The sequence below is a fragment of the Onychomys torridus genome, chromosome 19 (genome assembly GCF_903995425.1).
Source record: "Onychomys torridus chromosome 19, mOncTor1.1, whole genome shotgun sequence".
NCBI lineage: Eukaryota > Metazoa > Chordata > Mammalia > Rodentia > Cricetidae > Onychomys > Onychomys torridus.
This window is the reverse complement of record NC_050461.1, coordinates 50,026,456-50,043,640: the sequence shown is the minus strand read 5'-3', so window position 1 is coordinate 50,043,640 and position 17,185 is coordinate 50,026,456. Positions and strand designations below refer to the sequence as shown.

Genomic DNA, 17,185 nt, shown 5'->3' with positions numbered 1-17,185 from the left:
TCAGATGGCACTGGCTTTGAAGGCATGAAGAGCAGCTGAGGCTTGGCACCATGAGAAGCCAGGAAAGGCACAAAGGACGAGGTGTAGCCTCAGTAGCAGCTGAAGCCTCAAAATTGAAAGGATCATGGAGAGAGGTTGAGTCTTGGCACCATGAAGAGGGCCCAGGAGAAGCTATTGGTGAAAGTGCAGCCCTGTTGCAACATAGACCCCAGCAATTTGGAGATGCCAGTACCATGGAATGACCACCCAAAACAGCAACAGTGGAGCCAGATGGAGACTAGAAGGAGAGCTGTGTGTGCCGCAGAGGGAGGAGGCAGAGAAGTGACCCCAGCCCTTTAGAGGAGACCAGAAGATCAAGAATGGATCCCAACTATTGGACATTGAGTTATTTGCACAGTTAGAGTTTGGTTTTGCTTTGCTTTGATTGTGAATGTGCTCTGGTTCTTCCCTTTTGGAGTAAGCAAGTATTTAACTTATTTTTTTTTTTTTTTATTTTAGAGAAGCCCACAGCTAAGGGACTTTGAATTTTTAAAGAGATTTTGAATTTTACAAAGAGACTTTGGATTTTAATAGAGACCTAATTTTTAAGTGTTTTCTTTCTTTCTTTCTTTCTTTTTTTTTTTCTTTTTTTGAAGTTTATGAGACTTTTAAAATTTGGAAAGTTTGTATTGTCATGTTGATATTCATGTGTGATTTTGGGGATGAACAAGAAAGGAAAGGTTATGGCTTAACCGTTTTTTGTGTTTCAAGTTGACAAGAGGTAAACTGTTCCTTGTTTCTTGGCCCTTCTCTTCTTAGCTTAAGACTTTTTAATGAAAACACAAATGTAAAACCCTTTGTTCTGTAGGCTTCTAGTGCATGGGGAACTGGGTGAAGACCTGGTGTCTCTTTATATCAGACCTACAGTGTTCATGCCACAGGCTCCTTGCACTGTGTTGTGATGCCTTTGTAATCAGGGATGGGCTTTATTTACTTTTGAATTCCTCCTAGTTTTTAACATGCCATATGAATGATTAGGGAGAAAAATCTCTCTCATCACTGTTTTGTTTACTCATCCATTAGAGGATAGTTTTTAAAATTTGTTCAGATTACTGTCAGCAGACACTCATCCAGATTCCATCAACGTGAACAAGCATTGAAAATGATCAGTCTTTGTTCCTCTCTCAACCAACACAGCTTCACCAAAGACCGTGGGTGCTGAGGAGGATGGACACACATGGACACACACACACACACACACAGACAGAGACAGAGAGATAGAGACAGAGAGAGACAGATAGACAGACACATATAGACACATAGAAACAGAGGCACACACATACATATAGACAGACACACACAGAGAAACAGACTTACATACACATACATATAGATGCATAGACACACACAGTACACACATACACACACATACACACACATAGTCTTGCAGACTTAGTGGATGTGTCATGGTATTAATATTGCTTAGGGCAGGGAGCTGAAGATCAATGGGGCAGTAGGCGACCTGAGCACCGGGTGTTAGCTACTGTCAAAGAAAAGAGTGTGTTCACACCATTCACCAAGCAGAATGGTTGCTGCTGAGGGGCACAGTGGTTAGGCACAGGTGTTTAACATTTTATGTAAATGACCATAACTATTATGTTTTTATAAGAAAGACCCACAGGTTATCCCTTATTCCTGTGTTCAGCGTATTTTGAATCAGACCAGAATGTTCCCTTTGGAACTTGCCATTCCCTTCGGTCATTGTCTTCAACTCCAATCCCATCACCTCCTACTGATCTCATTGCCTTACAGAGTGTTTGACATCCTTCCCATACCTATGCCAAGCCTGGACTCTGCTCACGACACCCACTAGCTCACTTACTACAGCCCATCTCCTCTATCTTCCCACATTGTTCCTCTGACACACATGATCTTGGCGTCAGACCCAGAGCTGTTGGCTGTAGAGCGTCTCAGACTTAGACCGTGGAGCCCAACACAGTCAGGTTAGAAGCTACCAATGCTGAAAAGGGAAGAAGGTCAGAGTTCAGGGGTGGCCATCTGGGAATAGGAGGTTCTGTGGAGGTAAAGAGTTGTCCCCCAGACTCCTTGAGCTGTGGCTGGGTGTGCTGGTGAATGAGAGCAAAGAAGGAGAGCTGGTCACAGACACCAAACAGCCCTCAGCCTGGCACTTCACCTACTGACCCAAAGCTGGGTCCCTCACCTGGCTCGCTGTGAGCAAACCGAGTCAGGGGTATCTGACCTCTACTAGTATCTGTTCAGCCTCATGTGCGTACTCGACATTGGTGTAGATTGCAGACTGAATTTTGCTTGGAGCTGTAAAAATTCCAGAGAACTCCTTTGTGTGGTAGGCACATTGTCAACCCCACTTACGAAAGCGTGAGTTGAGGACCAGTGGGAAGTTGCGTGTGGTACAGATGAGACCCTGGGGCTCACAAGGGGTTAAGCCAGACTCACATCAAGAAAGAAGGCTGGGGGCATGGGAAAGCGGTGGGAAAGCGGCGGCGGGCTCAGGATAGAAAGGGGAGGAGGTCTGGAGAAGAAGCTGCTGGAAGGGAGGGAAAGAACAGGGAAGAGGGGCGACCAGGCCCACAGCTGAGTCTTTCCTCACTTAGGTACACTTGCTCCATTTACCTCTGAACCGTCAGTCACAAGTCACAACCGGCATCTGGGCTCGTGAAGGGGTGTAGTAGGGCTGGTTTTCATCTCCAGAACTGCTAACTACAAGTTGGAAAACTTGCAAAAAATTCTACCCAATTTTCCAGCATCCCTTCTCGTCATGTCTTCCAGCTCTGTTTATAAGGAATGTGGAGGGCTGCAAAGTCCTTCATCTCTGCCACATCTGGCATCCAGCTCCACTTTCTCTAAGAAGTCCTACTTGGCTTCCCTTCACTTTGAATAGCCGGCTCCTAAATTCTGCTGATTTTATCTGAATGTTGCCTGTAAAATATTCTACTACAAATGATTAAGTATTGAACAGCTTCCATGTGAATTCTGTTCTTTCCTAATTTTAAGCCCCCAAAGCACTTTTAGGAAAATGGGCTAAAAAAAAAATTTGTTGTTTTAGCCAGGTGGTGGTGGTGCACGCCTTTAATCCCAGAACTGTGGAGGCAGAGGGAGGTGGAGGTCTGTGAGTTCAAGGCCAGCCTGGTCTATAGAGCGAATTCTAGGCCAGCCAAGGCTACACAGTGAGGCCCTGTCTACAAAACAAAACAAAACAAAACCTGTTGTTTTTAGAGCAACAGAAGTCACAGGGAAATTGTTATTTGGAAAACCTCCCTCCCCACCTTGCTTTTTGCTCTTGCTATGTGGTTTCCAGTTTGAGGTTATTTTTTTCTGGCCTGAGTAATTTTGATTTGCATATCCCTGATGGCTAAGGATGTTGATCATTTCTTTAAGTGTTTCCTGGCCATTTGGGATTTCTCTGTTAAGAATTCTCTGTTTAGATCTGTACCTCGTTTTTATTTTTATTTTTTAATTAGTTAATTAATTAATTTTTTCGAGACAGGTTCTTTCTGTGTAGCTTTGGTGCCTTTCCTGGAACTCACTCTGTAGCCCAGGCTTGCCTCAAACTCACAGAGATCTGCCTGGCTTTGCCTCTTGAGTGCTGGGATTGAAGGCGTGTGCCACCGCCGCCTGGCTTGTACCCGGTTTTTAAAGTGGATTGTTTGGTTTGTTGATGTCAAGTTTCTTGAGTTCTTTATATATTCTGGATATTGGCCTTCTGTCAGATAGGGTTGGATGCAGGCTTCCTTGGCTGTGTGGTCTATTTTTGGAATTAGCAGCCTTAGGCTCAGAACTGCCAACCTCCCCAACCTCCCCCACCGGTTTTATCTTCATCCCTGGTGCCATTCCATGCTTGGAGGACTTTGATGGAAGCATGTGAACACCGGCTTCAACTATTTTCTGCTCCACAGCCACATTTTGAAACTCAGAGTTCTCCTTGTCTGTAGGAGGAGAAACTTGGGAAGAGCCCCATCCAGGCCCTGGATACAAACCTGGGCTATTCAACAGGGAATTCTTCTGCTAAATCTGTCAGGACAAAGTAACTCAAATTGAGCGGATTAAAAAAAATAGGCAGTAATTACTGTGTGATGGTTCTGAAGGCTGAGAGGTCAAATTAGGATGTCGCACGCTCAGCTCCTTCTTGGGGTCTGAAGGATGCTCTTCTTGGCTTATAGATTTTCTTCCTGGCTCTTCCTACTCTCTCCCTTCTCCTACTGTCTGCTTCTTCGTCCAGATTTACTTTTTTAAAAATTAGGACACTGTTCGTCTTGAATTAGGGCTCACCCTGATCTCATTTTCACCTGATTGCATTTATGCTATTTCCAAATAAGGTCACCTGCTGAGGCACTGACCCTGAGGAGGTCAGGACTTCAGCATATCTTTAATTGAGGTGTTCTGAGGTTCCAGCTACTTGGCACAGAATCTAGAAGGCTTGCTTTGGTTCCAAGTGAGCCTTTCCTGTTAGGGCCATAGATGTCCCGTCCCCCCTCCCCCCCATAACAAGGGTCAGAGCCAGAGAAGGACCTTGAGGGCCCCACACTGGTGTGTCAGTCAGGTATCTGTGTACTCTATAACATGGCACATGTAATTAGCAACTGTGGTAAACACCACCCTTTCTTTTTCCTCAGCCTTACTGTCTCATAGGGAGCCAGCTCCGTGACCTACTGCCAGTAGCAACCTCTGTCCATCCGACAGCTTTCTTTGGCTGATGTAGCCTGCTTCATGCCAAGGAATGAATTCTCCCCTGGAAAGTTCAGTCACCGACTGAGCCGAGCTGGAGTGTAAGCACCTCTGTTCCCTCACCCTTGGAGGGCTAATTCTGAGGAAAGGAAAACATGTGGGCTGAAGTCAGATTTTCCTCCCTCATTTTAAAGTTTTGTTTTGTTTTGTTTTTCCGAGACAGGGTTTCTCTGTGTAGCCCTGGCTGTCCTGGAACTCAATCTGTAGATCAGGCTGGCCCCCAACTCACAGAGATCCACTTCCCCCTGCCTCCTGAGTGCTGGGATTAAAGGCATGCACCCCCCCCCCCGCCCCCAGCATTTTAAAAAAAGGTACTTGTTTAATGTGAAAAATTAATATAGTGTATATAGATAATTCCTGAATAAATTTCTATTATCTACATCTCTCTCTATCTATTTATCATCTGTCTGTCTATCTTCTGTGTTTTATCATTTAACTACCAATCATCCACCTACCTATTTTCTGTCTGTCTGTCTGTCTATCATCTACCATTTATCATCTATCTATCTATTTATCTATCATCTACCATTTATCTATCTATCATCTATCTATCTATCTATCTATCTATCTATCTATCTATCTATCTATCTAATCTTCTATCTATCAATCTATCATCTACCATTTATCTATCTATCATCTATCTATCTATCTATCATCTACCATTTATCTATCTATCATCTATCTATCTATCTATCTTTCTAGCTATCATCTACCTAGCCATTGTATATGTCCACAGGCAACACTTATCAAGAATATTCACTCCAAAAGAGTAGAGGATGAATGTTTTTTGGGGCTCAGGAAAGGTTAGGCGTCAAAGACAACTTACAAGACTATATTTTATCAAGTTGTTTCCTTTCTCAAATGACTTTCTTCTCACCAGTATTATGATTTTTTTAGAGAGATTTTTCTGAACCTGGCTCATAATTTTTTTTCTGTATTTTAATTTTTGAAAGTACTGACCAAAGGACAAATGTGGCTGTTTCTTGACAAATCCCATCACACCACATACATACCTGTGGCATCTCCCCCGCCCCCACCCTCACCCCGCTGCTACCTCTTCCAAACATAAGGCCGTTAGCTCACTTTTATCACCACAGACAAGTAAGGAACTTGTCATTTTCAGGATTGGAACCCGCCCCGATGATTGGTTCTTAATTTTCGAGTCACTCACGCACCCTCATATCCTCGGTTTGCTCTCTTTTGCTTGCTTGTTTTCTTAGGGATATGTCAGCCAATCTGGTCATAGCTCAACCAGCCCACACAAGACCTGCCATTACCTCTTCTCCTCCTGAAGGATTTACCAGAACTTGTACAGTTTGCTTCTCTCTGACACAATCCAGCCCCAAATCTGTATTCACACATAATCTCTTCAGTCACGTATGAGACCCAGTTTACTAAAGTCACATCTTTTGAGCAGGTTACACTTTATTTTAGGAAAAAAAAAAACCCATAATCTATCTATATGCTATCTATATTACATAAATGGTTTTTCATTGACACCTCTTGTACAATAGTGGAGGGTGGCAGACATTCAGCTCTTTGTTGGATGGATAATGAGATAACCATGGGCTTTTAAAAGCTACTTTAGGCCTGACTGACAAAATACACTGGGAGCACTTACAGCCAAAGTGTTTAGTGTCCCATGAATGCAAAGAAAGTAGAAGACACAATCACGGCCACAGACAGACACAGAGGAAATTATATTACTGAATAAAGAACCAATTTAGCAAGGAAGGTATTCAGCTGGGCATGGTGGAAAATAATTAGATGCATTAAGAGGGTCCTTAGACTCAAATAAGAGGGCCTCTGAGACAAAGGAGACTCACTGTCCCGTCTCTGCAGCCTCGCCAGTCTTGAAGTGTCGCTTCATGGCTTATTTTGGCCACGCTAAGATTTACCACACTATGCTCGCAGTATGGCACCTCTGTGTCTTCCAGGTATCAGTTCAGTTAATTATATTGAGAGACCATTTGGTCCATCTTCCCATACTAGACGGTTGTTATGGAGTTTTGTTTGCATGCGTGTGTGTGTGTGTGTGTGTGTGTGTGTGTGTGTGTGTGTGTGTGTATGATGTGTTTGAGACAGGATCTTGCTAGATAGCCTGGCTAGTCTAGAATTTTAGATTCTCCTGTCTCAGCCTACTGAGTGCTGGGATTTTAGAAGTGCAGCAGCACACCCAACTATGAACATATTTGTATATTTTGGAGTTACTTTAATTACCCTGATACGCTTAAAGATAAATTAAAAGCTCTGCTTGGGCAAGCTCAGAGTGAGTTCTATCTTCTAGTTATCTTTAGTTGTCAGCTTGATACAGCTTAGAGACAGCTGACAGGACAGCCAGAATTGAAGAATTACCTAGATCAGATTGGCTTGTGGGCATGTCTGTCTGTCTCTGTCTGTCTGTCTCTGTCTCTCTGTCTGTCTGTCTGTCTGTCTGTCTCTCTATGTGTGTGTGTGTGTGTGTGTGTGTGTGTGTGTGTGTGTGTGTGATGTCTTGATTGCTAATTGATGTAGCAGGGCCCAGCCCACCATGGGTGGCACCATCCCTTGGCAGGTGGTCTTGGGCTATATAACAAAGCTAGCAGAGCCTAGGCCTGAGCTCTTCTCTTCTCTTTACATTGGTCGCTAGTAGACAACCTATTTAGAGTTCCTTAATGAAACTACTTGAGATTTTCTTCTTCAATTCTGAGAGAGTTTGCTGAGGATGTCTTTCTGTATACTGTGAATGTATTGCTCTGATTGATTGATAAATAAAATGCTGATTGGCCAGTAGCCAGGCAGGAAGTATAGTATAGGCAGGATAAACAGAGAAGAGGATGCTGGGAAGTGGAAGGCTGAGTCAGGAGATGCTGCCAGCCACCTCCATGAGAAACAAGATGTAAAGTACCAGTAGGCCACAAGCCACATGGCAAGGTATAGATTTATAAAAATGGGTTAAATTAAGATACAAGAACTAGATAGCAAGAAGCCTGAGCCATTAGGCCCTACAGTTTATAAGTAATATAAGTCTCTATGTGTTTACTTGGGTCTGAGTGGCTGCAGGAGCTGGATGGACACAAAAAACCCTCCAGCTACAGGAATTGGTAAATATAAACTTACACATCATTAATTCACATTTGTATTGAACTGGATTCATTTTTCTTGAATTACATGATCTATGGCTAAAACAAAATCCTTATATACTTTCTTTGATTTAGCGATTGCACCATTCAAACATATCAAGAGAGTACATTGAATAGGATAAATATATACAATTTTTACTTATTCATTAAAAAAAAAAAAAAAAAAAAAAAAAAAAACCTCTTGTGGTTTCCAAACCAGTGGATTTGGGTGGTGTCTCTTCTGAGGTCCTTAGAAGTGTGGCTCCTATGTGGAACTTCACTGTTCAACTTTTCCTAGAGAGACATGAACAAATTATTCACCCTCCATAGGACACCAATGACAGAATAAAGATCCCACTCTACCCTGGTGTATTTTGGGGGACCAGTGAGGAGCATGGAGACTCAAAGGAAGCTGTGTCATTGAAAGTTCCCCCACAGCATGGATGACAGTTTGTGAAATCCCTGCTCAGCTTGAAAGCAGTTCAACTGCATGATCTCCACTCCACCAGCCCTCATTTACTACTTCCTTCATGTTGGGGAGGGGGCTTGTGAATATTTTCACTTTCTGAGCTCCCTTCCCGCGTTTAATGAGCCTCCCGAGCCCTACAGGCTTTCTCGGCTTCCTGAGTCCTCTCCATCCTTCTTTGCCTGTCAGGAGGGAATGTTTCAGTTAAGAGGAAATAGCTACACACACACACACACACACACACACACACACACAAATAAAATAAAATAAAAATAAATAAATAAATAAAGCCACTTAGGACTGTTGGCACATAAATGCTGTAAAATGTGCTAAAAATCTAAAATTGTGGTCCACTACATTTTAGCTCAGAACGCAAGCCTGAGAGAATGCATGGTTCTTCAGAGGAAAAAGTAAGATGAAGAGATGAGGGGAAAGGAGCATTGTCAAGTGTCTGGGCTGAAACACTCGTGTGGTTGAATGGAAGAGAAGAGCGGCCTTGACTCTTGGCCCCGTATGTGTTGACAGTGACAGGGCTAACCTCTTAATAAATGAAATGGTCAATCTGGAGTTAATCAAGGTCAACTTGTCTCCGTGACTGGATTCCCCATTGGGCAGTCTTCCATGGAAGGCATTAGGGACCCTGTAAAAGTAGGGCAGCTTGGCTCAGGATTGACTAGGACTTCACCTCTGGACTTTTAAAGATAACAGGCATTGGCCAACAATGTGAGGAGCTCTTTTTTCAGGAGGGAGTGCTTTTAAGTTTCTTAGTCTATTAATTTGTTTCTTTGAATTATTCCAATTTTGCAAAAACAATGATAAAACTCAGTGGTACAGAAATGCCCCAGCTAGGGTTTCCATTGTGATGAAGAGACACCATGACCACAGCAACTCCTATAAATGAAAACATTCAACGGGTGGCTCACTTACAGTTTCAGAGGTTCAGATCACCACCATCACGGTGAGGAACATGGCAACCTGCAGGCAGACATGGTGCTAGAGAAGTAGCTGAGAGTCCTACATCTCGCAGGCAACAGGAAGTTGACTGAGACACTGGGTGGTATCCTGAGCATAGAAAACCTTAAAACCTGACCCGACAGTGACACATTTCCTTGAAGTCCATACCCACTCCAACGAAGGCACATCTCCAAATAGTGCCACTCCCCATGAGGTTATGGGGGGGGGGAGGAGACAATGACATTCAAATTACCACAAGAAAGAAATGAGGAAAGTGTATAAACGAGCTAAACTTCAGACTGTGCCAGCTGTGTGGAGAGTGTATCCTTTCTCCTAAGTTCACTCTAAATAGAACAAGATTCTCTTATAACAAAAAGACACACACACACACGAGAAGAAGGACTCCTGGTATCCTCTGATCTCCATAAGCATGCACACATATGCACATGAACACACAAGAATGTACACGCACGCACGCACGTATGCACGCACGCACGCACGCACGCACATCTTCCTTTATCACTGCAGCTTTTCATTTTCAAAGCCAATGCATCCCAAACTGACTTAGCAAGTGAGTTTATATGACCCTGCCCAGCCACGTAGATGACAGCAACGGGAAAAATGTGGCTGTAGGCTTTTGTTTGAAAACCTGGCCCCTTCAGCTGCCCTCAGCAACTGCTTTCTCATTGCTAGAACTGAGAAATTCAAGGTGAAAGGATCTTTTTTTGTTTTTTTGTTTGTTTTTGTTTGTTTTTGAGACAGGGTCTCTCTACATAACTCTGGCCATCCTACAACTCACTATGTCGAGTAGGCTGGCCTTGAAGTCACAAAGATCTGCCTGCCTCTGCCTCCTTTCTTTTTTTTCCTTTCTTCTTTCTTTCTTTCTTTCTTTCTTTCTTTCTTTCTCTCTCTCTCTCTCTCTCTCTCTCTCTCTCTCTCTCTCTCTCTCCCTCCTTCCTTCTTTCTTTCTTTTTTCTCTTTTTCTTTTTCAAGATAAGGGTTCTCTGTGTAGCTCTGGCTGTTCCGGCTGTTCCTGGAACTTGATTTGTAGACCAGGCTGACTCTGAGTTCACAGAGATCTGCCTGCCTCTGCCTCTTGAGTGCTGGGATTTAAAGTATGTGCTACTACACTTGGCTGCAAAAGGAATTCTTAATATCCCTTAGGACCCTAATCCTATGTTTCTCGAGGTTGCACAGCTGGCTATAGATTGGCCGAGACAGTGGATGTGAAAGTCAGTTGGGATCTCAAACAGTTCCTTTCCAAAGTGAGTTTTCACAGGAAAGGGACCTTTTAGGCCTGTACCTTACAGATGACGCTAATGGAAAGACATGGATGGGAAGAGGGAGAAAGCCATCAGACCAAACAGACTTTGCAGTTGGTTTGCCTGGGTCCCCGCTGGTGAGGCCAGCACTGCTGTTACCCTCTTGTCCTTACTGTTTTGGCTGGCAGGTCTGTGACATTTCCAGGGGACATAATTTGGAGCTGGCAGAAGTGAAGCCCTGGCTGTTCAGGTCCAGTCTTCACTTTGCCCTACCCTAGAGAGCAAGATTTCATGGCATTCAGGACCTCTGCTTTCATTTCTAAAGGACTTTCCACTGGCTTGTAAACTGAAGCCCCTCCCCCCCCAGGTCAGTTTCCCTTCCCCTGCCTGGCCTCAGTGACTTCTTAATGACTAAGTCCTGGAAAAGGGGAAGAAAATGGACCAGGAACACCTATACCTCCACACCTCAGCCACTAGAAGCAGAGCTTATATGGAATCTAATTGGAAAAAAGAGTGGACCCTGGGGTCCATTTTCTAGAAGGAAATATTATAGCCATGACTGTCAGTGATTTATGGTACCATCGTTTGTGGGCTAGTTGTGGAGTTCAGCCACCATTTTGCTGGGTTTGCAGTAGCAAATGCAAGACCTCCCATTCAATGAGACCTCTCATTGGGACAATCTCAGATTCCTGTAGAGTCACTTGACTCCCACAGGAAAACACTGGTGCTAATCTTCACCCTTTCCCTACAAAGTCTACAGACACTTCCCGTGTTTCCAATATGTTCTTTTTATCTCCATCTCTCCCTCACCCTAAACGCTTACGTTTCCAGATGGGTGGGGTTACTTTGGAAAGTTAAAGGAACATTGTCCTGTTCTGACTCATACCTCTATGGATCAAAAAGGAGAAGCATGCAGGGAAGTGGAGGTGCATGCCTTTAATCCCAGTGCTTGGAAGGCAGAGGCAGGCAGATCTCTGTGAGTTCCAGTCCAGCCTGGTCTACAGAGCCAGTTCCAGGACAGCCAGGGCTGTTACACAGAGAAACCCTGTCTGAACAACCCCCTTTCCAAAAGAAGCATGAATGAATGTTTTAGCCAGAATATACATGGGTTGGTCACAAATGACCATAGATAGCATTTAAATACACTCAGTTGAGATTGGCAGAAGTTGGCCTCCTTTAAATGCTTTTGTAGCTACTAATGGAAGAGTGGATGGATAACTTACAACTGAACTTACTCTTCATAAAAACCATTTCATTATAGGTCTGAGTATTTGAATACATATATTTCTATTTGATTTTTTTTTTTCAAGACATGGCCTCTCTATATAGCCCTAGATGTCCTGGAACTCACTCTGTAGACAAACTGGTGTGAAACTCACAGAGATCTGCCTGCGTCTGCCTCCCAAGTGCTGGGATCAAAGGCGTGCGCCACCACTGCCCAGCTTATATTTGACTTGAAATAGCCTTATAAATTATTTCTGTTAAACCAAACCAAGTAAGAAACATACGAAGCTGTATAGAAACAGTTATCTTTGCCTGTCTTGTTCATACTAGAGAACTGTGATATTCAAATCTGTGTTTTATTTCTAATGCTCAGGATTTGCTTGGAATAATTCGTGTTTTCAAAAAGGACTTAGAACCGTCTCCACACTTTCCCACTCTATGCTGTCACTGTCGACACGGAACTTGTGTTGGGAACAAGGATCATTGAGTCTAACACTGATGATGTCATGTTTGCTTGTCCAGGGGTTCTGAGTCCTACGAAGTCATATGGAGCTGTAAGAACACTGGTGGGAATGGCATTCTGTTCTGTTTAGACACTCCGCAACCTAATAGCTGTGACAGAAAGTACCATGCCTCCAAGGGGTGGGAAACAGGACTCATTGTTCCTTGTCTATGCAGTACACTCCCTGTTAGCTACTTTAGCACCAGAGGGTAAAAGGATTAATTATTTGTGGGCATCGCTTCATACAGCAGCTCTTCCAAAATATGCCTCTAGATCAGTCGTTCTCAACCCGTGGGGTTGAGATATTTACATTACAATTCATAACAGTACAACATCAGTTATGAAGTAGCAATGAAATAATTTTATGACTAGGGGGTCACCACCACATGAGGGACTGTTTTAAAAGGTCGCAGCATTAGGGAGATTGAAAACCTTGAAATTCAACCATAGTGGCCAGTGTTTATTAGAATCAGCTCTTCTGAACACGATTTAGAGTGGTGGAGGCAGGGGATGAACACTTGTCTGACATGGGCAAGGCCTCCGGCTCTTTCCTAAACACTGGGAAATAAATCAGTAAAAGCTAGGCTGGTGCTCTACATGGTAATACCTGCTAGTTTGGAGCTTGAGGCCAAGGATCACAAGTTCATGGCTTACGTGGGCTACAAAACCAAGTTCAAGGTTAGCCTGGGCAGCTTAATCAGACTCAGCCTAACAATAAAAAAAAGTCAAAAGACGGTTGGAGAGACAGATCAATGGTGAAGTATTTGCTAGCATGTATGAGGTCTTAAGTTCAATCCCCAGTACCACAAAATAAGTAAGTAAAGACAAAGTAATAAGAAGAACCAATAAACAACATGAGGCTTTTGAATCTTTCTGCACTTGACCTTGGTCTGTGAGATAGAGAAGGGAGACAGTGAGAGGAAGCCCAGCATCAGCTCTCCTGCTGTCTACAGGGTTCCTGAATGATCAAAAGACTTCAAGCAAGTGCGGCTGCATTTATTTCAATGGAAAAAAAAGAAGTTTGAGAACTCCACCACCTGGATTATCTGATGGGACGCTTGTGTATTTAGGGAGATAATTTCATTACTGTGGTGTGAAGCATCCAAACCCATTCTAATTGAGTGGGAGACAAGTTCATCAGTGGCTAGGGTAATTGAGTTAACTGATGACTTTGTAGCCAGGTGATGTCATAGATAAGAACACTTGTCTGTTTCTCCCCCCCCACTCCCCTCCCACCCCTTACCCCAGCCACTGTAGGATATTTCTCAGGTGGAAATTTGCAGAATTACTTGCTGTCTTTCAAGCTAAGAGATAAGCAACAACAGGAGACAATTTATAGGTGGGGAAAAATTAAGTGATTTTTAAATGCTCTGAGAATAGTATGGAAAAGAAACATGATAGAATCACCACGAAGGGAGGGAACCTCAGCTGAGAGGAAATGCGTTCAGAGCAGCTGGCATTTAAACACCTCCACATGTCTTTCATTATGGGAAGTGTTTTGAACTGGGGAAGGGTTCGGGGTCTTTTCCTCCTGTGTTCATCCAGTAGTTATAGTAATAGCCATGTCTCCAGAGTGCTTAGTTCCTACTTATCAAGTAAAGATAACAGTACATTTTAAAGAGAATCAAATCATTAATGTGAAATTGATTCCCAAACTCCCTTGTCTGGGTCCCTCTGTGGTGCCCTGGGCCCTGTCTTCTGATTAAAGGCAAGAGAAGGAAACACTCCCTGGAAAAGTCCCAGGGTGTCCAAGAGTGGCTGGCTAGCTGTGTGGGTTTTTTTCTTTTCTTTTCTTCTTGGCTTTTTGAGACAGGGTTTCTCTATGTAGCTTTGCACCTTTCCTAGAACTCACTTGGTAGCCCAGGCTGGCCTCGAACTCACAGAGATCGGCCATGCTCTGCCTCCCGAGTGCTGGGATTAAGGGCGTGTGCCACCACCGCCTGGCCTAGCTGTGTGTTTTTTAATCTTCCTTGTCCTCAGTTCAGTACATTACAAGTCTTCAGGACCTATTTTGTTGATTGAATAATTGACCTAGATACGCAAGGAGGCTCACAGAGAGGAGAGAGAAACACAGGAGGATGGGTCCTAGTATCAGCACTGTAACACATTGAATTCAGCCAAAAGAAGGTTTGTTCAGTTTCCTAGGCATGTGGGAGGAACCTGGAGATTATCTAGGTGGGCAGGACAGAGGGTGCTCCAGCTGAAGAGGGTGGGAACAAAGCAACAAGGCCGTGGGGACAAGCAGAAAGGAAAGTGGCAAATGTGTGAACGATTTTTTTCTTTTTGTATACACATCAGTTTCCGTGGCTGCTTATCTAAAATCCCAGCTCTTTGATATGCCAGACTTTCTATGTAAAGTTTGCATTTGGGCAGGCTGTCAGCACACCTTAAAACTTTCACATGCCAACAGCTGTAATTAAGGTAGGAGGCTCGATTTACATAGTAATTAGCCTGCAGGACTGGAAGGGTAAATGGATCGCTAATTCATTTAGATAGTTAATTGGCCTTCCAGGTTGGAGATCTTAACGTGGCTTTCTTCTTTGCATATTCTGTTTATGGATGCGCCGCGTGTAGATTGTGTTGACTGTGGGTCCAAATTCTGCAAACCAGGCTTTGGAATTCCAGGGTCGAAATTCTGCAAACCTGACTCTGGAATTCCAGCTTTTAATGTTCCAGTGAATGCAAAGGAACTGGAGAACACCGTCAAAACATCAAGTAAAATTCTACAGCAAAACCATTAGCCCTTGATTCTCTTTGTGATTCTATTGGTTCTCGTTACATCGTGACACCCCCCCCCCCCCCTCAGGCAGCACTGTTTCAAACATGAAGTACTAGCTTGGTCATCAGGATCATACAGTGATTGTCGAAACTGTCTTAACAGTTCCCACTGAGCAAAGGTTAAGACAGTTCTCTCTTGTGGTTATAAAGATGGTTAAGGAAAGAGACACTCAAAGATCATTTCTAAAAAAGGGGCAACTATTCTACCAGGAACCTTTTCATGGCCTTTGCCAAGTTTCTGTGTTGGCTAATTACTTTTGGTTAAAAAATTTTTTTGCTATTTTTAATAGTTGAACCTTTCTATTGTGTAAATGAATTGCATAATAGGAGGTCGAAGGCAGTTTACACACTATACACTATACAACTATACAACACACACACACACACACACACACACACACACACACACACAGAGCTGGGTATTGGCCGTGATTCTCATGTGTACTAAACAGCATCTATCCCAATACTACAAAAACTGAAGGAACGCAGTGGCTGGAACAGAGGATGCGTCTGCGGGTGTTTATTGAATGAACAAACACCAAGCACTCCTTCAGAACTCGAGCTAGGTAGTAGGAAGTGGGAGAACAGATCCAGCTCAGCCTACCCAATACCAAGCAGCCTCTGTCCTGGATAGGGTTAATAGTCGCCAAGGGGAAGATGGAAATCAATAACTATAATTGAAAGACGACTCACTAGGGGCCAAAAGAGTGTCTATGCATGTGTGTGGGAGGTTGGGCAGGGAGGGCCGGAGGGAGGTAAACACCGGTTATAGGGTTTTCCCCAGACCCAGGCTCTGCTTCCAAATTAAGGCTTGTAGTGTAGAAAGGGCTCCTTCTCCCCTAGTCAGAGGCGGAAACTGGGTGTTTCTCTCTCTCTCTCTTTTTTTTTCTTTTTGGCTTGCTGACACATTTCGCCTCTGGGTTAATGACTAATCCGAATCGAGCGTTAGGTCATTTTGAAAATATGAACATTACATTATGGCAAAACACAACCCGAAGAACTGCCATTCTGCTGTTACTAAACCAAAGAGTCGACACACTGCCAACAGCCTTGAGAGCAAGTGGTAGACATCGTCACCCTCTTGTCCCAAACACACGTAATTGTTCTACTTTAGGAAACGTAAAATGCAGACCACTGGATGGCTGAGCAAGATCTTGATTTTAAACTTTTAAAAGGACAGCATACACATCTCACTTAAACTCAAATCTGTTCACCCGGAGGATTCGGACTGTTCGGCTCCCACTAGGCTGGGACCTCTTCGGAACTCATCGGCTCTCCGGGAGTCTGGAAAGGAAAAGTAAAGCCCTGGCGTCCGGAGCCGGGATGCAGGGGAGAAAGTAAGCAGAATCCGCGTCGCCGCGGCCCCGCCCCTCCCACGTGTTGCTCCCGCCTCGGCCCCGCCCACTCCCACGTGTTGCTCCCGCTCGGCCCCGCCCCCTCTTTTATTCCCGGAGCTCCGCGCAGAGCTGAAACTTTGCAACTCGAGCGCGCACGCTCTGCGTTCTTCTCCGCCCGGGCCGCCTGCGACTGTGGCGCAGGAGGTGGGACCGGCTGGCGGGAAGGCTCGGGGCGCCGGCGCACGCGGAGCGGGGACCTCGGGGTCGGACGCCGCTCGCAGGAGCCGCAGAGGGCCAGCCGAGCTCGAAGTTGCTAGCCTGGAGAGTCCCATGCCTGGACGGCCCCGGCCTGGAGTCTGAGGTCGCAGCCGAGCTCCCGCAGCTGCGGTGGTCACGGAGAAGCAGCTGGATCCCTGAGCGGCGTGTGGGAACTGCAGCTGGACGGCGGTAGCCGGAGGAGCAGCCACACCGGACACAGCTGTCCCGTGCGCACCGGGCCCAGGACCGCGCTCCCCTGCCTGAGCCGCAGCGCGATGGCCCGCTTGACCGCGGCCATGCAGGCTTGAGCGGACGCCCAGGGCGCGCAGGGGACAACCGCGGGCGCAGGCTGCAGCACTCCGCCGCTGACTTCCCAGCCCAGTGGGCAGTGAAGCCGCTTGCCATGGAGCCGGTGACTAAGTGGAGCCCCAAACAAGTGGTGGACTGGACTAGAGGTGAGCGGGCCATGGAGGACCTCCCAGCGTCCCGCAACCCGGGAGATGGGGCGGGCCAGGAGTTGAGCACTGGGGTGCTTGGCCCCTCCTGCGGGCGACAAAGCA

The 17,185-nt window shown here is 45.0% G+C and overlaps 1 protein-coding gene across 1 annotated transcript in view; it reads left to right on the top strand.

Annotated features, from left to right (window-relative positions):
* The first annotated feature begins 16,502 nt into the window (after window positions 1-16,502).
* Cnksr3 (CNKSR family member 3) overlaps window positions 16,503-17,185 on the top strand; it is a 94,051-nt gene continuing 93,368 nt past the window's right edge. Inside the window, exon 1 of the mRNA XM_036169124.1 lies at window positions 16,503-17,080. Coding sequence (XP_036025017.1) covers window positions 17,029-17,080 — 52 coding nt within the window. The 5' untranslated portion in view covers window positions 16,503-17,028. The remainder of the gene's footprint in view (window positions 17,081-17,185) is intronic.